Source organism: Plectropomus leopardus, chromosome 18, assembly GCF_026936395.1.
Source record: "Plectropomus leopardus strain MGB_pleo_1.0 chromosome 18, ASM2693639v1, whole genome shotgun sequence".
Lineage (NCBI taxonomy): Eukaryota > Metazoa > Chordata > Actinopteri > Perciformes > Serranidae > Plectropomus > Plectropomus leopardus.
The window spans coordinates 11,641,082-11,665,378 of NC_142193.1; the positions used below are offsets into that span (position 1 = coordinate 11,641,082).

Sequence of the window (24,297 nt, forward strand, 5' to 3'; positions counted from 1 at the left end):
TAAAATTAATGTTTTCCAAAGTGTATAATCACCTAAAAATAAGAATCGCTTTATCTTCATTATCTTAGAATGAACCCTTTTTATCTGCATACAGAGATCATTATTTTGCATCACCATGTTTCTACAGTATCCCAGAATGGACAAACTAAACACACAGTTAGGGCCATTCCCGTTTTTGAGTTTTTTTTAAATATCAAAATGCTTTACTGAGTGTTTTTACTGATTTTAATCACCAGGCTTGTTTGTTTTGCAAAGGAGGAGACCTCTGCCACTTTTTATGTGGCCCCCATAAAAACCTCCTGCACGGCTGGATCTTACGTTATCAGAAAAAAAAGGCGAGCACACTTCAGCAGGTGCTGGGCTGACAGTCCAGCTCCGACAGAGGAACATTTGTCTTAGAGGGGAGACCTCTGTGGATAATTCGGCTCATGGTATTAAAACTCTAAATGTCTGGATCTGAAATAAGGTGAGCACACATTAGCAGGTGCTGGCCCAACAACCTGTCTGCGAAGCTCCAGAAGAAACATTGAATTGTAATGTGTTTAAATCACCTGGTCTGTTTGTTTTGGAGAGGAAGAGACCTCTGTGGATAATTTGGCTCCTGGTAAAACCTCCTGAACAATGAACAATGAAAGAGCTTTAATCAGAAGTTTTAGCTGGTTGAAATTTGCAGTCCTCAAAGCTACACACTGCTATATCTCCCAGAATCTTACTTATTGCTTCTTTACAGTAAACATAATTTAAGAATAACAGATTATTTAAGGCAATCGCTTAAGTAAGATTAACTTGTCAGATTTTACAGCGTAATAAAAAAAAGTGGTCAATTTGCTAAATCAGTGCCAAATTATGACACTAAATCTAAAGCTGCTTCTGTTTCACTGCATATATTCAAGCTTTAAAAGACTGACATTCCTCTTCAGTGACTGCTCATGCCCTGTATATCTGATGTAACAGTAAAATGCTATTTTCCCTCCACCTGTCAAGTATGGCAATATCTCAATTTCCTCTCTGTAACTTCTCAGCAGGGTGACATTGCATATGTAAATCATTGCTCGGTGTCAGAGAGGGAAAAGTGAGCAAGAACACCGTGGGCATCCTCGGGGTCATGCCTTCAGTCATGTTATGACACCATGGCAACCATGAGATGCCATTTCAGAAACATAAGTCACTGTGCAAGGTCCTTCAGTGTTGAAGGATCATATCTTTTTAGAATCAGCATGACACCTGAGCAAAAAGATAGAAGAGAAGATGCACAGAGTTTTTGCTATAATTTGGGTGTTCATCTGAGGACATCAGATGGCTGTCACCTCCTCGCTGTTTTTGGATGAGTCATGCTATGCTAATGAAGGCAAGGGTGGGGAGAGTCTGTGGAGGTGAGCACTGACCCCCCCCCCGTCCTTATCCTTCCCTCACACCATGCCACGCCTGGCCGGGGAGAACTTTGTGTTGCATAACGGTGCTGCCACAGCTGCTGGGAAGTGACATTTAAATGAGCTGTCACTGAGACGGAGTCAGGGAGTGGGAGGGAAGGAGGGAGAAGGGCGATTGCAGGATAAAGCCCTGGCCTGTCAGGAGGAGGTAAATAGTGGAAACTGTTGTGAAAGTGCAAGTTTGAGTAAGTATGATTTTTTTTGTAACAGGAGAATGAATTTGTGAGGACGGCGACTTCACCACAGGTCAATCTGACACACAGACGGTGCCTGTTTAGCAGTAAGAAGAATCTGAGGGAAAGTAGGGCTGTCAGCATTAAAGGGGTCTCTACAAAACACTTTTTTTTTTTAAATTCTGAAATGTTCTAATAAAAAGCTGTAGATTCTGTGGTGATTTTGTATCAAGGCCATGTTTAATAGTAATAATAATAATAAGTTTGATGTTGATATTAGGGCTGTTGGTGTTCATGCATTAATCACAAATTGATTTGTCACGAGCGATCCCGTACAACATTCCTGTGTTTAAGAGGTTGTACCGGGCTGAGTTTTAGATCTAGAGAGATGACACTGGTATAATATGCGACTAGAAAACCCAAGGAATCCCAGTGATACACACCATGTCAGGCTAGCTTGTCAGCAAGGGGGTAAATAACACTCCAAAGTTAGGCTTAACTTTGGCAACGGAAAAACAGCGTGGTCATTTCACAGGGGTCCCTTGACCTCTGACCTCAAGATATCTGAATGAAAATGGGTTCTAAGTGTACCCATAGGTCTCCTCTTTACAGACATACCTATTTTATGGTAGACCCATGTGCCTTTTTGCTGTCATTTGATTCCCAATTGACACAGTCTAGTCAATATGGACTTCATAACTGTTCTGAAATGCAGAAATGTGATAATTCATGGTTGACAATTGATACAAAAATTTGCGATTAATTACAATTTTAAAAATAATCACTTGACAGCTCAATAAGGAAAGTTAACTTTTTATTAATTCCTGCGCACAATTTTCAACTGGTGCTGCATAACGGCACCACACAGTTGAGTGTTATCAGCTATTTCAGTGAGTGTGTGTGTTTGCCAGCGTGCCAGCAGGCTGGTGCCGTGTACAAACATGTGCCCCTCAGCAGAGTGTCTCTCTTACATAACAACAGCAACAACAACAACAAGCAGCTGACCACCAAGAACACCATCCTCACCATCCATCTCTCAACCCGGATTGTCCCCAGCGAGATGTTCAGACTCAGTACAGGCAGCACCAGGCCAGGATATGCAGCATGTCTGTGGCTCAGTGTCAGACAGATATGGGTACACAGCCGACAGGGCCACGTGAGGGCAAAAGGACAGACTGAAGAAGACCCTTGTTTTCACTTAAAAGGAATGTTGCTCTCGTGTCACAGTTTCTGTGAAATCACTGCTCACTTGATTCCCGTACAGGAAACCCTGTTTCTGATTGCTCATAGTCATGCAAATTCTTTATTTCTTCTTTGTCATTTTGAGCTCATATTACTTCACATAAGGCAGCCCCGGGGAATGTATCATCCCATCATGTGACACATTAGCCTGCAACTTTATTTTATCACAAACTGCATACCAGAAAACACACACGCAAACTTCCACATGAGCTTTCACATTTTCAGTAAATGGCTGGAGGGGAAAAAAAATCCCCCTCGTACTTCACCTAAAAGTCCCATCAGTCACATACACAACCAATTTAAAGAGATCAACATACAACTACATTATATTTCCATCAGCTATTTTCTTGTTTTGTGTTTGAAGCCAAATGCAAACTTTAACAACTCAAAAGTGTCAATCATACAAACATGCACTCTTGTGGAAAAACCATCTGGCATCAGATTACTACTATTTATTCAGTGTTGTTACCAATCATGTGATTGAATGAAAATGCCTGCTGATGATCATAGGACAAAATATAAAGAGGCTCTGCTCAGGAACACTGCTACCCTGAAGGTTCACAACAGCAGAACAATAAACAGACTGAGAATTTGACAAAACTATGTGGCAGACAGAAAAAGAAAAGACTTTTGACACCATAGTAGAAAATGTGCTTAGTCCTTTGACCAGAGATAACAGAAAGAGACTCAGGCGGTGCAGCTGGGGGAGAATAAAGAAACTGATCGGACTAAAACTTTCTAGAAACAGACACTTGAAGGTGAGAGCTATACATTTCTGTCAACCAGGTCTCCAGGGTTGATGACTACTGCCCCCTGCCTTGTGTCTGTTATTATTGCAGTCGGAGATCTTAAGATCTGTCACTCAAGTTTCCATCCTCTCTACCGCTTTCCTCTTCATCATCGTCATTGCCTCTTCCATTCATGGCCTCTACCCTCGCCAGCAGCAGCGGCAGATTAATGGCGAGCCCCGGCATCTCCTCGTCAGAGTCATCCTTTGGAGGATAGAAGCGCTTTGCCTTTGCCAAAAAATCTTCAGCTATATCTAGATACAGGAGACGATCCTGTCCAGAGGTAAAGATGTACAAGAAGCAGAAGAAGAAGCAGAAGAAGAAGAAGTGGTTGAAGCTGGGAAACTGAATGTGATGACTGTCAGAATAGCATCGGACTGTGTCTTCTGCTGTCCCATGGGGACTGTGAACCACTGGAAAAATCTTGGATTTTTTTTTTTTTTTGACTTATTTTTCTTTTGACAAATTAAAAATGATAACTGTAGCTGCAGAAAGATTTTGGATGATGTTACAGAACATACAAGTTTAAGGACTACTTCCTCAAATTTCAAGGTCTACGGTATGGAGTCAGAACAATGACAGTAAGTTTTGGCATTAAAAATAAAATTTGACATTGAATAAGAAACAATTCAAAACACTCACACAGTTTTTCCAATGACAATCTCCTCATTTTTTTCATGTATTCAGTTTCAGTTTTCTTCTAGGCTGACAGTTTTTTTTTTTAATTTTAATTGTCTGGCCTGGAGAGGAGTTTAAGGGGAAGGTAAGAACAGCGTTTATTAATTTCATCCTCAAGCCAAGCTTGGCATCACCATACTTCTGCAATACAGTGATGTCTTCCATGAGTTAACCTGCAACTCCCAAATAGCAAGTATGTTAAGTCTTTTTCTCTCTGCTGCTGGTTTTTAACATTGAACCAGGCTGGTTAAAGTGAACCTTTAACTGACGTTATGCTGCTCTGGCAAAGGTCTGCTGTTACAAATGCTAACATTAGTTAATGTCAGCACCTATCATAGTTAACGTCAGGCTACAGATTAAAAAAGATAAGTTCCAGAGTAACTGGAACTGGAACTGGAACCACTTACTGTGGTCAAAGAACATGTCTCGTTGGCCACAAGAACAGTAATTCCCTTCATGTGGAATATCAGGCTTTGTTAAGATCGAGTTGGTGCTTGCTTATGTTAATATGACACAAATTAACTGTTAGTTTGCCTTTCACAGATAATGATAAAGTGATTTATGACTCGCACTGAATAAATTGCACAATAAATTACACTGATAACTGAACTGATTGCATGAACAGAACAATACAGCAGTAAACTTACTGGGCAAAAAATGCAACCAGACTCATGAAAAAATCAGGACACTGTCATTAAAAAAATACTAAAAATATCAAAACAAAATATTTTCAATCCCTGCATTTTATTTTTTTAGTTATTTTTTAATGCCCATTTTGGCTTTTCATTACCACATTCTATTTTTGATGCCAAAGCTTACTGTCACTCTTCTTGATCCCTGCTTCGGAGGATTCCCCCAGTTGTATACTGGTAGTGATGAGGTGGATGCACTACTAGGTTGACAGATAGTTCACTGAGGAGGAAGTGGGTTTACTCTCCCATGTATCTGATTGGCTTTTTGGCTTACTGGTGATTATGCTGTAAATGGCCAGAAAAAAAGGGGTTATACCCCATAAACCTGAGGATATCTCCATTACGTTACTGGATTCACCATACGTTTATCTTGAGGTCATGTCCCTAAATTTAGATACAAGTAACAGGCGCTTGATGGATTTTTGGGATACTGAAATTAGTTGTGGTTTGACAAGACTGCTGTAGAGGGTTGAGGAAAGTACCATTTGTTGGAGCACCGGGGTGGAGTTAGGTCATGGATGGGAAAAGTGACATCTGATGTCTCTGAGGTGTAGGGTTAGGGTTACGGTTAGTTGGTTTTATTATTCTATTTTTTTTAACCCTAAACTGCAGGTAACAGCAAGGAGGCTCTTAGTATGATTTTAAAGTTCGATATAACTAAGATTTCTGCTCTCACCAGGATTAGTAGATATCGCTCTGGTGGTGGTTCTCTGCTGCTGAAGATGGAAGTCTCAGTGTGGAGTGTATGAAGCAGGGCACGTGCTGCTGGGGCGTTACGCATGCGGTCATGTGAGGTTCCAGCTGACACCGTCAGCAAAGAGTCTGCCTCCGCCATGAAACCTAGAAAGGAAGGCAAATAATTTCTGGTTACTCTAGATGTAAAAGTGACAGTCTGTCCTACATCTCATCTGTCCAGTGTTACCTAAGTTCTCCAGGATTGTCTTCCATTTGTCTCGGACTTCTCGACGGGTGTCTCTCATGGCTTCAATGTCAACACTTAGTCGGCGATAGCCCTACGTAAGAAAAGGACAAAGCTCAAACATTACTTCTTTGGGCCTGGTGTAATTTCTCTCACAGGAGGGGCTCTTTTGGTCTGCTCTCTTTATGATTTGATAATTCTATAATTGTCCCGCTTCCTCATAGCTGGTTTGAATGAGTTTAAGCAGTGTAAAATGACTTATCAATAATTTTTTCTGTCTTTTGCACTTAATTGACTCTTTTGCACATTACATAAGTACAATTCAGACCTTTTTTCCACCACTTTTTCATCCGGAGTTCTTTTTCTTGACTGTGCAAGATTTTAATACTTTGGGTATTTTTTTTAACTACAGCTTAACATGATTGAATGACACTTCAAGACTGTATTCTGTGTCTAGAAAATCCTCCCGACACATACCGTGGATCCCATGCGGGTCTTGTTCCTGGCCTGCAGCAGGCTGTAAAGGACCCGGTCGTCATCTCTCTCCGAGTGGCTGGGGTCCCCTGGCTCACTCCACAGGTTGGTCTCCTCATCACGACGCTTCTGGACTTCACGGTTAAAATAGTCCAATGGATCCTGACTGTGACACAAGCACATGCACATGCACATACATAACCAACGAAAGGTGAAACACGAAACAATCTGGATATAGAAGGCATTTTTTCTGTGGATTATCTTTATCTCTAGGTGAAAAGTGTTAATAATATGTGGATGATACACATGTATTAAAGTGGTATGTGGTGAACTTCTCTGTCAAATGTCTTCTTACGGTACTAAAGGCTGCTTTTCATCGTCGTCGTCATCGTCCGCAATGCAGCAGCAGCAGCACAACTTCATGAAGGCTGCACCCATCTAGAGTCAGTAGGGCAGTTTGTGTTCACAGTGGTTGATAATCCAGATGTAAGATGTGCTTTGGTTCTTGAAGCAACAGTGAAGTAGATTCCAGCGGTGAGTCTGGTTTACTTTAAGTCCACAATGCCACTGGTTGAAGGATGCTCTGAAGAGAGGGGACCTTACTCAAAGCCTATGTTTCAAAAGAAATTTAGCAAGGTAAGATAAGGCAGCTGTCACAACAAACGGTCCACTTGGATGACTCTTATTAAACTGGTTTCTCTTAGTAAAAACGATCAAAAAGAACAAGGAGTCAAAAAAGTCATAGAAGTCACTGATCCCAAAACTCTACCTAATTTTCAGCTTCCCATTTTCAGGGCCGCAGCTCCACATCCAGCAGGAGGTTTGTCCTCCAGATCATTAGCCACAGCCTGTCTGGGTAGAGGCGCGCAGGCAGATGGCAGTCCAAGGACTGGTGCTTCTCATCAGCCGTACATGGAGGACAATGAGAGCAGTGAAATGCTCTCTCTCTCTCATCGATTCCAAAAACACACATATATTCACACACCCACAGCCTCAGAAGACGGTCACAACGTAATCATGTGAGCCGCTCCGTCTCTTGTCCTTAGCATTGTGTTTTGCCCCGGGGACAACACATCTCTTCAACAGTGGGTCTGATTACACGGTCTCTATCCAATCTGCCATGGCTGTATTGATTTAAGGAATATTTCACTGTGTGTGGTTACTGAAATAAATAATTAATCCGTATGAATGTTGTTCAATAAGAATTTTTATGTGGACTGCTTTAAATTTTTCAAGAATTCAGATGTCTTCACATCCTGGGATTATCTAATTTTCAGAAAAGTCTGTCAGAGGAAAAGCTTAAGTCTGAAGCATTGTGGACTTTTTACATCGATAAGGCTTCCATGCATGTGACATAAGCACAAGTCACAAGGTATTATTGTTCATGACAAAATCCCCCTACAGGATCCAGTGCTGGAATTACGTAGGTAGAAACTATCATGTTAACACGGTAAAGCAGCTACAAGAAGTTTTTAACTGGTTACGAAACAACATCTCGCAAGGAAACGAACCATCGTCAAGAGGAGGCTGTTACTATAGTGATATTCTTTACACCTGTCGCCGAGTCTGAATCTCTGCTGACACAAACAAAACAATTTAAGGCACATACACCAAAAGAGCCTATGTTTACATTTTCCCTGGTTATGTTAGACAGTAAGTTAGCTAGTTAAACTGAAGCAGGAGAGGATTTTTCTTCTGAAAATGTTGTTTTTGATGTCATATTTTGTGCTTGTGGCTGATACTGGGCTGAAACTGAGTCAGTCCTCTTCCTCTTAGACAGGTATGTAACGTGCTTTCTTTGAGTTAAGAGAGGAACTAGAATTTGTACCTTGCAGTTGTATTCCTCTGCCTACCAGTCAAGCCGCAGTTTACATTAATCAAGACTCATATGTAGCACAATACTTCAAATACGGACAGACAGGGTCACAGTTACCTTGAATTTTGGTTTTTGACCACCAAATTCTCATCAGTTCATCATTGAGTGTGAGTGGACATAGGTGCCAACTTTAAAGAAATCTCCCTTAAGGTGTTCTTGAAATATCACATTGATGACAGTGGGACAGTGGGACAGAGGGACGGACAACCTGAAAATAGTCACCATCACAGAGGCATACAAATGAAAATATCTGTATCATTATGTAGGTCATAAGTCAGTCTGATGTTGGGATGTACAGGATAACAGAGTATAAAATAGTTAAATCAAGAGGTTTCTATTAACTCTGTGATGAGTTCATATATTTTATTAGACATAAGACACTGGTTAAGACTCAAAAACTGTTGGTCAGTATTTCTGTAATGGCTTTAAATTAACATGTTTGATGAATGAGCTATAGACACCATTATTTAAAAAAAAAACTAAAGAAAACATGTTCTCTAAGCCGGCTTAATATGCAAATGGCATAACGTCGCTGAAGGTAGTAAGCATTGATTTAACGGTATAAAATGAAAGCAAAGCAGAAGAAAAGGCAGACATGTAACGTTACTGTGATAAAGGCACCAAATTGTTGATATAATTAATAACTTTCTTTTGACATTCTCTCAGTACAATATGTAGCTAAAATCAATCCTGACAAATGATCCAGTTTAATCTCAATAGCGAGACTTTAGGGCTTCATGAGAAGGAATAATGTCCAACTGTGATTAAAGCATTCACAAATACATGGGCTTACAAAGTAAAACGCCTCAAGGCTGCGTGGCCATGATGTGAGTGTGATGTGGCGAATGACCACATCACACTCACATCGTCACAGTAACATCCACAAATATGCTCCTTCAAAGTGTAAACAGCTCGAAAAAATTGTTTCATGCATTATTTCTCACTGTTAAAAAGCACAAGGAAGAACAACTCACTCTCTTTGGTTCAACTTCACAGTCATGTGAACCATCAGCCAGCCCCAGTCTTTTTCTCAGATGTCATCACATATGCAATGATAAATAATAACTTACTGAGGTACAGACCATAGACTGTATCATGAAGACTGACAACATGACTGTTCCCCAAAAGTGAAGCCAAAACATCTCGATCACTCCCCAGTGGCTGCCTGCAGTATTAAACCCCGCCCACTCCATGTTAGCAATGCAACATGGGCTAAACTAAAAAAATCAAAGTATATGTCAAATATCTTGTTCTCAAAGATGCTTTTAGGTCATTCTTATAACATTTATGCATTTTCAAGTGCTCCTTTTTCCTGATAAGTTTTTCTGATCAGTTATTTCATGCTACAAAAAGGGGGTTTAACATCTTGTTGAAGGCTTTGTGCCAATTGATGTTTCTCACGGTTGGCTGGACTGGTGTATGGGTTAGGAAACCGAAACCCTGGAGGTTGCGACTGCGGCTCTGGCTCCACTGATGTCACCAGTGCAAGATGGCAGCAACAGTTTCCAGGATTAAGGGTGTAACGATACATTGATCTGGATGGATACATCTATTCAGTGACCACTGATCTAATATCACTGATGCAAACTGAAAACATCGAAACTTCCAGTTATATTTACGATACGCATCTATTTTGAAATTCCCATGGCATGTCTGTGTCACCTGAATGCCCCTGAATCGACATGGTGTCTAGAAAGACTTTGTGATATCAGCAAATATTGGATAGTTGTCCAAAGAGGCAATATCATATCGTATCACGGTGAAACCTGTGACTAACACCCCTATTTGGGATATAAAGGCTCCATTTTATACAGTCAGAGCAAGTGGACATGCGTTATCCATCTGTATATACAGTCTATGAGACAGATTTTGAGACAAAAGCTCAAACAAGCATTATGCAACATTTCTAAACTGTTTAAAGACAGTGTGATGCTCCATGATGTAAGAAATAATAGAAAAACCTCATTCAGTGCCACATCTCAGGACCTGAGGGGAGGCCAGAACTAAAGTCATGAAAGTAAAGTTACATTATTAATGTGTCTGATGACACATAATGAGTGGGACATTTTTCCATAAGGCCACTGGAGGTTATTGGCACCAAAGACAGCTTTAGTAAGTATACAGCAGCCTAATTTACAAACATTATCACCATTTTTCATTTGTCCCATTGAGCTTGTTAATGGATTTTAACACAAACAGCCTCCTGATCTGAGTCACGGTTTGACCTCCTGGTTGATCCCAAAGTGCAAAACAAAAACAGTTTTAAAAAGCATCAGTGATAGTTGATTAGATGTTGGCTGACAGATTTTTGCACCCTGGGATTGGGGATGTCAAACTCCAAGGCTTTCACTGTGTGGATCAGTGGTGTGTCCCTCTAGTGGTGATGAGACTGTGGGTGTTTGTTGAAAAACGGCTGTCATGTGTGGAGTTGTTTCAGGGCTGTTGCACCAGAAAATGATGGTGAGGGGAAAACACACACAAAAATCATATTTAAAAAGCAGCAAATCATGGCTATGTGTGCAGTTCGATAAGGCTCAGAGAGACAGCTGCTTCATGACACTGCAACAGTTTTTTGTAACAAGTGAGACGGACGCCCAGACAGAGAAAATCACAGGTTCAGTAATGTCCAGCCAGTCACACGATGACTTGGCAGGTTAAGGAAACGGTTTTCATTGCACGGAGAGGAACACAGCAAAACAATTACAGGTCCACATAAAAATATGTATGTGATCACGCTTTACAAAAAACCCAAAATGCTGAAGTTTAACGATGAGTGCGAACATCGTCTTTCTGAAAACTCCTCTTCTCTTGTGATTTAAATGTGGTGAATGTGAGGTCACACATGTCACATCTCCTCTGCTTGGAAGTGCAATTTTTTCAGTTACGTAAGCACGTCCTCACAGCGGAGGGTACTGCTACGTGCATTTTTGGGGTCCACAAAAAGAGAGCACTAGTGACGCCTCTCAACTAGCTGTCGCACAATTAGACGTCCTTCCTGTTTTAGGTGTGATGGTGGGAGCGGAGAGAGGGCCGCAGCTCACAGATACGTTGACGTAAATGCGACATAAACTCAAACATGGTGGCAGCCAGACTCTGATGGATGAGGTAGCGGGGCAGTCGGCCCTGACGAGACACAAAAAGTAAGTGTTAATTGTGTTCTTATTTTATATTCGAATTTTTTGCTCACCCTGCTGTATATTTTAAATTCCACTTTTGTTTACTTTCATGTGCATGTTTTAGCAATGTTTGCGGAGATGTGAGTGATTAGTCAACGAGTCAATTAAACATTGCTGCCCTTGCTAGTCAGCGCCAGAATTACCAGTTTCAAAATTTGATTTAATCAAAATTATTATTTCATTAAAATAACACATTTCAATAACATATTAATAAATATTCTGATGACTGTTAATATGTTTTTACTCTAGGATAGATTGTTTGCTTTGCAACTGCATTCACCCAATGAAAACACTTAGTTATAGTAAGGCACGTTTCCTAGAGTTTTTTTCTTTTTTTAATGGAATATTGTTTTTCATAAATGTTGTTTGTTGACTTTTATTCAGTGAGTTCTTTTTTATATTGGATTTGGTTATTAAAAAATGTGATTAACAATTTCAAATGGCTCATACAGACAAATATTTTTTGGTACAATATTTAACCTAATAGACAGACATGCACAATGAGTGTTTTCTTACCCTAGTTGACTAGTCTAAAAGTAAACTTCTGTTTAAATGTCAGGGATATTAGCTGTTACAAACATCCCTCTTTAGCGGCTCTATGGATGAAAATAGTGTCCTCCACATTGATCCAGATTTAAATATCCTAATAAATTTATTGATGGATTGCTGTAAAATTATGTACAGACATTTGTGGTTTCCAGGGATGAATCCTTATGGCTTTGGTGATACCTTGACTTGTCATATCGGGCCATTGTCAGGTCCAAATTTCAATTTGTCCAGTCAAACTCCCATCAAATTATATTTGCTCTGGCAAATGTGTCTTGGGCCCCTGCCTGTCTGCAAAGTTTCAGCTGGCCTGGCCCTCTTCGGGACAATCACAACTGTTCGTTTAATATGCATTTTTCAGATAACGACTGACAACTTACGGACCAATTGTGCTTTACACAAAACGTGATGATCTCATTTTAGGCTTGTGCACCCTCATGCCGAGGAAACTATGGCGAGCAGCATGAATGTAGCTTAGTAAAGACAGCTCAGGCACAACTGAGATGGCTGCAGCTGATGTGGAAATTTCTGTTGAAGCACCATTTTCAAATTCCGATGGCAAAAATGGCAGCACTCATTCACAGACATATTTATACTACATGTTCAAAGCTTATCTCTGCGCATTGTTACATTTTAACGTTTGTCCTTTGCTCAGCGCTATGTCACATTTTTTATAACGCTCTTTGGAAATCAAAAATGAACTGAGAGGCTCTGGGCCATGCTGCTTTTGCAGTGTGGTCTGATGATTTCAGGCTGATGTTCAGCAGCTCAAAACTTTCTTTGTCTTAGTGTGTTTCTTTAATTCAAATGTTTGTAATTATTCGTATAATTTATGTTAACAGATTCTGAGGCTCCTTTATCCCAACTGCAAATAATGTGGTCAAAAAACTACTGTAAACTTAAATATGAGATTGTAATCTGTACACCGTGGTACAAATGCGATCAGTGTTGTAGAATTGAGAGATCTTTGTTCCCTCCGTGTGAAGGTTTTATCTTGTGGCCATGTTTTATGTTTATATTTTGCTGGATACGACCAAAGAAAATGTTCCTGCCTGGGCTCTGTTGTATAATTGCCAGCTGAGTCATCGTTAAACGTCCCTATTTGCTCTGTTCTCATTCTATTTTTTGCATCCTGTCACTATTTTGTGTGGCAACAACATCTCTTCAAAACTCAGACAATTCAAATGTAACTAATCTTTGAGGTAAAACTGATCCCATCTTGCCTCAAATGACAGAAAACTGAGCAATAACTTCAGCATGTATCTTTTTACCTTCAAGTCTGTGTTGAGGACCCAGATGAAGGTGCAGACGGACGGGTTACTGCTGGATTTGAGGACCACAAATCCTCCAGGACCGTTCTCTCCCCTGAGGCCGACAACAAAGGCAGAGGAGAAGACACGGAAGTTAAAGAAACAAATTGAACACAACTGCATTTTGTCAAATCAATAACATGTCCATGGTCTGACCTGACGTAGCGGCCGCACGGAGGCTTAGCATCGTGGTCGGTTGCCATGCCAGCAGACATGTAGCAGTCTCGTTTGCGTTCAACCCGCCGAACATTAACAAAGTCCCTTGAGGAAGAAAAATCAATTGGTGAATCAATTTACTTTATTTCAGACCTGTAGTCAGTGTGAGAATACAATTAAAAAGACAGGAAATAGGGAGAGAAGATAACGGATAAAAAAGAACATTTTAAAAAAACAAACATATTGCAGCCTGATGTGTGCTGTCCTGTTGTTACCTCGCAGACACGACTCCCCCTGCTGCTCCAGAGGAGACGTCATACGATACCAGAGTGTTGTCATCAACCCTCTGAAGGATCTGAGGAAAAGGCAGAAAGCACCGTTAGACCTCTGCACAAATCAGATTATACATACTCAGTGGGATGAGGAGACAAACATCAAACTTGTCACCTGGCAGGCAGAAACAGTTCTGTTCCACTGGACCATCTTCTCTGGCTGCAGAATCACTTCCTGATACACGAGCTCAGCAGGACACTGCATAAAAGCCTGAACACGAACCATAATACACATCAAAATATGAAAATGCCCCTTTTTAAACCTTTTTTTACTATTTAACTACACTTTTATTCCATAATGTCACAAGCTGAACGCATGCAGATACATAATATGATCTGTGTTTTTAAATGACGTAAGTAATTTACTATTATAGTGTTAGAGACTAAATAGTGTTTTTCTAATTGTGGTTATTTAGACGTAATGTGATGCTAAATATGATGCTGTTAGATTGCTGCTAGAATGCCCCTTTAATATAGGTGCAAATATGGAACAAATCCATATCCAACAAATATGGATTGAAGATAAAGAAATGTAGGATTTTTTGAAATGATTGCTCTGGAATTATTTGAAAAGTTTGGATCACAGGAGTTGGAAACAATCCTACGCCGCCACCACTGGAATCTCATTCAACAAATACTATTGTGGTCTAATAATATTAGTGTAGCCCAATCTTTAGCTGCAATTGTGCAGAAATACAGTGTTTAAACTAAATTAATATACATGCAAAAAAAACCAAAAGCATTTTATTGAAGTTTTGAAACTTCGAACTCCTCAACATATCTAAAAGTAAAATACATCTAAGGTTGCACTGGTTGTGACCAGTCCTTGTTTATGATTTACAGTAATGATTTGACATGTTACAGTGGTAAACCCTGACAAATAGCCTTCTGTTAAGTAGCATCCTGTGAATAGCAGACTTCTTCTGAATTTAACACCACATTGGTCTCAATTATTGCATCACTGTGCCCTCTAGAGGTTGTTCAAATACACATCAGCTGCAAAGTGTTTTTGATTCAGTTATTGCAAAGTGTTAAAAAGGATTGTAAAAGCTGCGCTGACATACTGCCTAACCTCCTCTTTCCTGTTACAGCTACAATAATCTAGTACAGTGCAAAATCAGTCACCAACATGAAATGCCAATGGTACTGAATATGGCAGTAAGCAACTTTTTTAAAAAGTTTTTTTTGATGGTTTGCATATTTAGAAATGGCTTAAACATATTTTACCAAACAGCCTGTTTGAACACGATGAATAAATACAGTATCAAGTCACTAAATGTGATTGACTGGGGTCGCTACTGGAGCACGTGTCTTGGTGAGACGCAGTCTCAACATGAGTTCACAAAGTGCTGCGTTACCTTGAGAATGAAAGTCTTTCCATGGAAGGGAATCTCCAGGGTGTAGACAGAGTCTCCCATGTCCTGACATGACACAAAATACTGTTATCATCTGGATGCTTTCGCTCTCATGGCAGTATTTTTAAGTAAAACTAAAGTAAAAGACTATTCACTCTATAAGGACATTCAATTAGTTTCGATGTTAAAATAAAGATCCTCTTTTTTATACTTAACATTTCAGATTCAGACAAAATGAGTTGCACTTCAAATGAACTGAAAGCATTCCTGCAGTGAACAATGTGGCACGGCAAGAGTTAGGTTTCGATATGCGGTTGCATTTTTGATCTCATTCCAAGTTGACACAATATGTGGTCACATTGTTTGGCTCAATAAATATTTCATTAAATCTGCTTTTCTTATTCGCAATGAAGTGTGTACAAAACATTTCAGTAACTACCCAATACGGTATGTATCTGACAGCAAGTCATAGTTCTACTGCTCTGAATGTCGATGTCTGACTTCATTTCTTTCCCATGAACAAGTGTCTAAACTGAACTGAAAAAGGTATAAATGAGTCACACTAAAGGGAAACTGAAAATTATAATTGGTGCAGTATTAAGCGTGAGGTCTGCTGCTGGGAAGGGTAAACATAAAAGATCTTAATCTTTCACCAAAAGCTTGATCTCATTAGGAATCCTTTCCATAAGAAACTTAAAATAATAATCTGCCAGTGGCAAAAACAAGCACTTTTAGTGGCCGTTAGTTGACGATGTATGGCACATGCCCCGAGTGTTCACGTTGCCGCCTGTACAGCGGCTCTTGGCTGCAGCTCTCTTGCTTAATACTGGATCAATTTCAAAAATGGCTGTTCTCATTAGTCACTAAAACACAGAAATATGGGAAAATACGGTCACGGTTGAAGAATACAGAAGTTACACTTTAACACAGCTCTGATACACTGTTAGGAGAGTGAAAAGTAAACAGTTAGGCTGATAAAAATGAGATAAAATCATAAAACAAAAAAAATACTGGTTACATTTTAAATAAAGAGTACAGCCTGACAAGTTCCAGGTTTTTGAGGCTGATACCTGATGAAACCACATCAGTCTATAAATCCTCTAGAATCGTTTTTTTAAAGAACTGTGACTAAAATGCAGACCAAGCAGGACATGTTTCAGGACATGTGGTCGCATGACAGTCCTCCATGGTGGACAAACTATGTAATAGTGTCACTGTTAGTGAATTGCCTCAACCTACTTTTCTGCATTAAAATTTCTTTTTTTTTTAACTTGTCAGCTGACAAATACACCAATACCAATATGCTAATGTCAAATGGTTTATCGGTCGAGCTCTTGTACACAAATTCGATACTAGATTCAGATTCATTTAATCAAATCCCAATCCTCCATATGCAGCAAACACACTTAAATTTGGGATATTAATGGCTTGAACATTTTGTTTACACTGGAGATAGAGTCAAAAGCAGCACGTGAGCAGTCAGTCCCCCAGATGCATGTTAGCACTCTAGTTATGCGTGTTACCCCAAACGAAGAGGAGGAGGAGGAGTCACTTCTCTGTTGCATACGTCAAATATGTTCAAACAAAATTATACTCACATTGTTTTTTTCAAATTTCCAGTTTTCCTCCTGCGATAGGATCTGTTCTACCACAGACATGGCCTCACGACCCTGTCTGACGTACTCCTTCTCCTGCAACAAGAGTGAGAGGAGGAAAATAAATCATCGGCCACGAGGGCAGGATTTAAGGGACATAAAGACTCCTCGGACTGATGCGGATACCTGCGAAGTGACAGCTCTGCGTCCAAGACCCTCCTCATCCAGATCCTCTTCAGAGCCTGCAGACACAAGTTCAGGGCCAAAACTTACATTGTGGCTCAAATAATACACACATTGTATCTGAGGCTGATTAACCCTTTGTACCTTGAGTAAATTGGTTTGATTTCTTTCAAAAAATATGGTAAGAAGGCAGTGAGCAACAAAGAAGAAATTACCCAAACATTAACAAGAAAAAAAATCCCACAAGTTAATGAAATATTATTAAAAAAATACACACCAAAAAAACAAAAAATGATACATAGTTTTTCTCTAGCTTTTATCCCTTGAGATTTTTCCCTTGCTTTTTTAAAAATAATTTTCAAAATCTACTACTTTCCTACAATTTGTCTAACATTTTTTAACAAGTTGCTTTTTGCCTTTTTTCCCTCACGTTTCTAAACGAAATCGCACCAATATGCTCAGGATTCAAAGGGTTAAATACTTGTGAAAGGCGTCTGAAAGCAGCACAAGAAAAGTGATGTTGCTCCAGGTTTCAGAGGGTTAACTGATTTATAAACATCACCTGCGACAGATTCAGGTGGAGAGTAAAACTGTCCGTCTGAAACAGCTCGGGGGTAGATCATGGGGGCTCGTTCGCAGGCTGCGTTCACCACCGCGAGGTAGGCTGATGTCGAGAGAGACAGTTAAAAAAAGGGAACAGATATTTGTCAAGTTGAAACTCGTCGGGATTCTTTCCCTCACCTCGCTCATCATCGGCCTCCTGGGTGAGCACCTTGAAGTCGAGGAACCAGGTCTCCAGCCAGGCCACCACAAATGAAGTGATGGGTAAGACGTAGCCAAAGGCATTCTGGGTCAGGAGCTGCAGAGAGACAGAAACCAAAGCTGTGTTCGAAACCGCTCATTCGTTCGTTCACTCACTCACTCACCTCTATGTAGTGTGTATTAAATAGTGAACAAGAGAATGAGATTTCGGACACTACCCTGGAATTTTCTTCTTCTGGAAATACACAACCGCATTGCATTGTGGTATATGAGAGTTAAATGTAGGGTGCATCGTATGTACACTCAAATTTGCTGTGCATTGTGGGTATTTTATTGTGCACTATATAGTGGATGACAATAACTGCTGAGAATTTGAACTCACTATATAGTGCACTATTTCAGTGATGGGGAGCGGTTTTGAACACAGCTCATGTCCATTCCTGAGGTTGTGGGGGAGAAAAGGAAACTTTACAGGATCGGGTAGTCGTATGTTCTGTTGGTTTACTTCCCTACTGTTATATGAAAAAGATAAGAGCTGCATAAAGCAAATAAATTATAAAAGTTTTTATCAGCTCATCGTCCCGTCAGGGAGGAGATTACTGGCATAAATGCAGAAGTGAAAAGATCTCTGTGGTTTCCATAATGTGCTTGCACCACACACAAATACACAACTGTGAAAGTGTAGAGGTGACAGGAAGGGGCGGGGGTCACTCACACTCGAAACAATGACTTTAACAACGAGGAAGACGCTGGTCACAAGAGTGGTGACCTGTGGAAGGAAGAAGGATATAGATCTGTGTCATGATTCACGTCCACATTTGTTATTATGAGATTTTACATTGTTTCATGAGTGCGTGTTTCACCACGGCTGCTCACTTACCGCAATAACCCACCAGTGCTTCAACCGAAAAGCAGCGTAACCCACTTGTAGACACAGGAAACGAAACAAGGCGAGGAGCTGAGGCGAGGAGGAAGGAACGGAAAAAAAATGACCTCAGGCATTTAATGATATCATGTGTTGCAGACATGTTGACTTAAGCTAATATTTTTTCCTCTTGTGTCAATAAATTCAGACATGTGACCAGCCATGACATCTCACTCAAACACTATAAATCAGGCTGTATAACAATATCCACCGGTTGCACCACAGGAGCACGTTTAACATGAGTATCTGCTCATTAGGGAAGTCATCGGGAGGTCAGAGCTTTCCGAACGTGATCAAGATTACACACTTACACAATTCCATTACTGTACATTGAAATCAAATGAAATTTAGCTCCACTTACAAAAATGTCAAAGAAGGAAGACCTGTAGTCATAAAGGACAACCTCATTTTTTAAGCTCTCCCAGATGGAGCTGGAGGTCTGCAGAACAGAGAAAAGTCGACATCAGCTTTACACATCACTGCTGCACAGGGTTCCCACATGTTTTCATGGACAGACTTTCAAAAGTTTTCAGTTTTCAGGGACTCGTGATCTTTTTTTGTCTTGCCCCACTCACCCAGCGTTTTTCAAACATATCCGATTCAAACATGATTTAAACTAGCTGGCAAACATGACGGGAGAGAAGGATCGCGGGGAGAAAGTAAAAAAAATGTAGGTGATGATGAACAAAACACGTTAGAGCTACATCGACAGCTTTTATGTTAAATGTCAGATTATCCACGGGAGATTACTTTAACAACTTCAGAACACAAAATAAAATTCCATGACTTCTCCAAAACTTTCAATGATTTTTTTCAGTCAAAATGTTGAGAAAACTGTATTTATAATGATCATATTTATATATTTAAAATTATGTTACGGAATTGCTACTTTTTTTAGCGCTTTTCCTTGTTTGTTATTGTTTTTTCTTTCCTTTTTTGCTTCTGTGCACATATTTTTTTTCTTGATACTTTTTGCTTATTTGTTGTAGAATTTGGGTTGCTTGTTGCCCTCTTTCCATTTTATAAAGAAATCAATCCAGTTTGCTCAGGTTTCAAAGGGTTAAAATTTGAATTACCTTTCCGAAACTTTCAATTATTTTCACTTATTCCATGACTTTTCCAGGCCTGGAAAACGTGATTGTGAAATTCCATGAATTTGAGGTTTTTCATGACCACTGAAACCCTGCCTGTTGCAAAATACAGCAAACAGGACAAAAATGTCCCTGAAACTGTCTGTTGAGCCCAAATGAACACTCACATTCAGCTCAATGATCCACAGAAGAGAGATGAAGAGCAGATCGAATGTCACGAAGAGACAGAAGGTACGACGGACGTCAGAGATGGCCTTGCGCTCTGCGGGGGGCACCAACATGTACGGGGAAGGGAGGGACAGCGAGGTGGAGTAGGACGCGTTCAGGGAGGCGATGGCAGGGAGGCTGCCCCCAAGCTCCCCATAGTCTCCACCCGGCATTCCTGCAGTGACACAGGAAACTCCCCCTGCTGCAACAGGGATGACAGAGGGTTATATTTAGTATCACTGTCCCTCTGTATTAAGCCCAAAAAATGAAGATAATGTGCCTAAAAAAGGGCATTGTTCATTCAATATGAAAAGCCTTTAAAACCGGTATGTGAAAGTCGTTTATACCCAGTTACTGTTTCATTTCCAGTGTGTGTGTTACAGCAGCATGTAAACGATGAAATGCGTCCCGGCTTTGACTGAACAGATAGCTTAGTTTTTTTCCTCATCTATGCTCTCTTTTAGCCACCAGACTCCATTGAAAAAAAACTGTATTTTAAGCTCGCTGAACACTGGCGCTGCTGGTCTACTGCTGCTTCGTTCAGTTTGTGTTATCGCATGATTTGATGAATCAGAACTAACCTCTTTAAACACAAAGGAAACACAATAACACAAACAAACCAAAAAGCCCTGAGTGAGGCGGCAGTAGACCAGCAGCCTCAGTGCTCAGTGATGTTAAATCATTGTTTTTCTCAATCGAGTCTGGCGTTTATGAAAGCAATATCACGACATCGGTAGCTCGTTTTAAATCACTGTCTGACAATTGGTGAAAATACTCTCAATATAGCATGCACTTAAACTGACTCTGATTGTTTCAGGTGAGACTTTTTAGGTGGCTAAATTATGTACTATTGCTGACCCCATTCACAGCATTCACTTTCACCTTGTGTATGCTTACACAAACACACACACACACACACACACAGATAAAAACAATGAAAACAGCCAAGGAGAGATTTCTTCCTCGTTCACTACTCTTGTTACTCTGTATGCAGTCTCATGACTGTCCTCATGTCGCCATAGGGCCACTTTATCAGGTGTAACATCCAAAATACACATAATGTGGTTAAGATTAAAGATCTCAAGGTATCATTGTTAGCTCATTGTCTTTCTAAATAAAGAACCCCAGTCCCTTTGATTGTCTTTTAGTCTCAAAAACAGTCCTCTACTAGTGTTACAATTAATATAGTGTTTCTCCAGTAAAGATGTCACATAATACAGGCATGTCCAAAGTCCGGCCCAGGGCCAATCCCTTGGACTGATTTTAAACAGCCCTTGGCTTGTTGTTCAAAATACACTATATGTGGCCTCACATATAGTTATTGGTTAATAAAGCTAGATCACTTTGAATTTTTTCCATTCACCTCACAATGGCAGGACTATCACACAGTTTGCAGACACATACCAAGTGGAAAATATGCAAGAGGAACTAATGTAATTTCACGAACAGACAACAAACAAGCAAATGAGCAGTAAACTAACACCAGACAGTTCCTGCTATGTTGCAGACAAAGTCACAGCAAAGTAGGGTGTCAGAAAATATCGACACACTTGTGAATCACAACTTTATATTTATCCTAAAATGTTTTTGAGAATAAATAAAGTAATGATGTTTTAAATTAATATTTTATATGTGTTGTGTTTAAACCCCCAACTGCGAGACAGCAGTGCTGTGATCTGTCTTCAGTCATATGACCCTGTCATTTCAACCTAACAACATATTTGTAGCATGTTATACAGAAGCTGTGACAATACAGATCCTACTGTTCTGATTGAATTGAAAAAAGTAAACTTTTTGCACTCCAGTTTATGCATCCAGTTGAGAGGTCTTTATGACAGTTTAGCTTCAAATTTGATTTAAAAAATGCCACAATATATCGCCTTGCTTACAGTATTGCAATATACCCTGACATAGTGAATCATAACTTGTGTTGTGTTTTTTCTTCTAAATAACCCACATGATGCGAGAAGCAGTTGGTCTTCAGGTATTTTCACATTATCTAATCTAAAAAATCTAAAAAAAAAAAAAAAAAGTTTGGACACCAACCAACTCCATGACAATGAAACCACAATCTGGCCTACACACAATAGTTTGAAATCTGGCCTATGATTTGCAGGATCTGATCTTTATTAAGGCTCATGTTTCTAGACTCAGCGAGGCAAACAACGTACCTCTTACAAAGCATATAAAAATGTCAGTATATTCTAGTCCTAGAACATTTCCTGAACATTTCCTGCTTGCGCGTTAACATCAGATTTTGGCAGAATAGCTGCTTGTAACAAGAAGAGGGTTTGTTTTCATTTAACAAGTTTGACCATTGGCCCATTGTTAAAAAGTGAATCACGATCAGTCAATGCTGAGTGAGTTTCTTCTTGAACTATTTCTAAACAATGAACTTCATGTCAACAGGCATCATGAGACATCCCCGGTTTATCTACATACTTAGAGAAAACACATTCATCAGCATTTGGATAAGACATCTTTAAATCGTTAAAATTCAGATTTAATTTAGCGGTTTCAGACCCCAACACTCCTCCGCCTCTCACTTCTGCTGAAAAACAAACAACTGCCTGACGGTAACGTTGCTTCGCTGTCTGTCAGGCAAGCTAATAAGCTAACTTACCCCTTTCAACCAGTGCAACCAGTGATACAAGACAAACATGACATTATCACCAGAATCGCTGCTACACAGCTGTAAACAAACACTGATCAACCGAAGATTAGCTCGCTAACTAGCCATTGGTGTTAGCTCCCACGGTTAGCTAACACCGGCTAACTTACCTTCGTTTCTAGACAAGCATAACTGTTACAGCATGAAGACAAATGTCACACTCATATCATGTCTCAAGGGAACAGCTAGCTGCAGAAAGTAAGGTTATGAAACGAGGACGTAAAGTGTCCTTAAACTTGAGTCATATTTTACATTAAAACCACATTTTTAAGCATTAAACTTACTTGATTTACCGCATCATCATCGCCTGACGTTTGTCTTCCGGGCTGACCTCTCAAAGATTAAATATCGCGGCAAGATGAATCACTGCCTCACCGCAACACGTCAAAATTACGTGATGAAATCGCATCGCTTTCTGTATTTTTTGTGGAAGAAAGGAAGTGGGGAAACTACAGAAAATTTCACACAAACGCAAACAAAAAACAAAAGTCACTCTTTGCTATTTACTTGGGGAAAAGTGACATTTCGTAAGAATCAGCAAAGTGGTAGCTATATCAGAGCCTCCTCTGAACGACAGATATTTTTCCTTGAGCCTTACCGAGCGACTGAGAGAAATGCACGTCTATAACAAATGACATGTCTCTGGAGATTTTTAAATGAAACATGATTTTCAAACCCACTTGCGGGATATCTGGTTCTGGGTATTTAAAATAAATATAAAATAAAACTGCCTCCCCAGTGCTTAAAAAATATTTGAAGTGCCTCCCTCATTTTGCATCACCTCCTTTCCCTCTCATAATTAACAAACAGTTCCTTTTTTAAATGATTTGTTTGCATATATTTTTCGCTTTTTGCGTCACTACACTATGCTACGTAGGGTAGTGTTGAATTTAGTGTTGTAAAGTTTATAATGTCTCACATTTTAAAATTATTATACAGAAGTAATAAACCATGTCAAATCTGCCCTGGTAGTAGCTTGCAATATTTCCCAATGACTGTATGGTATTTACCATATAATTGAACAAATTCTAATTTTTAAAATGTGTTCCAGAGGATTAAATAGGCTATAATGTCTGCCTTTGACGTTTGATAAAATTGAAGATGAATAAAACTAAAACGTAATTGTACACTATGACGACAGAAGGGAAGTAAAGTCGTGATTATAAAAGCTCTCATGTAAATTATCCTCCACATCAAGAATAAAACACACAAGAGACACAAAATCCTCGCGCTACAACTTCCGGTGAGGACATTAAAATAAAAGCTTTTAAAATTGACAGGAGTATATATATATATATATATATATATGCGCTGTTTTACGGGCATGTAAATGTTATGCTCCAAACAAACCACTCGTAATACTATTGTTACTTTAAAGCCGAACTGCCATTGAAAGACGAATCAATGCATAAAGCTATCTCAAGCCAAAAATCATGAGACCACCGCTAGCAGCGACGTTCAAACAAAGGAAGAGAATCATCTGCAGTGTACTTCCGGTTTCGTAAGCAAATAGAATATGGCATTAAAAAAGCTTTAAAACTAGTTTTTAGCAAGATGTATAACCCCTACATTATATATCATTGCGTGTGTATGTTGTGTGTGTGTCTGCATGTGTTATAAATAGTTTTTGAGTTTGCATATTTTGTATCATTGCTCCTTGTGTCTGTAATATATGTTGCTGCCTGCCAGGACACACTTGAAAAAGAGATTTTTAAT

General features: G+C 39.7%; 2 protein-coding genes and 1 long non-coding RNA gene across 4 annotated transcripts; 1 reads left to right on the top strand and 2 right to left on the bottom strand.

Moving 5' to 3' along the window:
* Nucleotides 1-2,404: 2,404 nt before the first annotated feature.
* On the bottom strand, nt 2,405-8,478 carry LOC121956419 (melanoregulin). The gene is made up of 5 exons (XM_042504612.2): nt 6,752-8,478; nt 6,400-6,562; nt 5,926-6,016; nt 5,680-5,843; nt 2,405-3,906 (listed from the first exon to the last, which is right to left on the bottom strand). Exons 1-5 carry the CDS (start codon nt 6,832-6,834, stop codon nt 3,694-3,696), a joined length of 714 nt encoding a protein of 237 aa, XP_042360546.1. The 5' UTR covers nt 6,835-8,478; the 3' UTR covers nt 2,405-3,693.
* LOC148186441 (uncharacterized) lies at nt 5,800-6,727 on the top strand. The gene is made up of 2 exons (XR_015779636.1): nt 5,800-6,020; nt 6,380-6,727. It is a non-coding gene; the product is annotated as an uncharacterized LOC148186441 (long non-coding RNA).
* Nucleotides 8,479-8,614: 136 nt separating the features above from the next.
* Nucleotides 8,615-22,980, bottom strand: stard3 (StAR related lipid transfer domain containing 3). Of its 2 annotated transcripts, none has more exons than XM_042504611.2 (15): nt 22,866-22,980; nt 19,871-20,112; nt 18,974-19,051; nt 18,568-18,645; nt 18,403-18,456; nt 17,667-17,784; nt 17,488-17,589; nt 16,929-16,984; nt 16,746-16,838; nt 15,151-15,213; nt 13,908-14,003; nt 13,736-13,815; nt 13,461-13,565; nt 13,266-13,359; nt 8,615-11,395 (listed from the first exon to the last, which is right to left on the bottom strand). In XM_042504611.2, exons 2-15 carry the CDS (start codon nt 20,081-20,083, stop codon nt 11,273-11,275), a joined length of 1,353 nt encoding a protein of 450 aa, XP_042360545.1. In that variant the 5' UTR covers nt 20,084-20,112; nt 22,866-22,980; the 3' UTR covers nt 8,615-11,272. The 2 variants fall into 2 exon arrangements, with proteins under 2 accessions (XP_042360545.1, XP_042360544.1); XM_042504610.2 differs by lacking the exon at nt 22,866-22,980 and adding an exon at nt 22,692-22,848.
* Between the last annotated feature and the right edge of the window lie 1,317 nt (nt 22,981-24,297).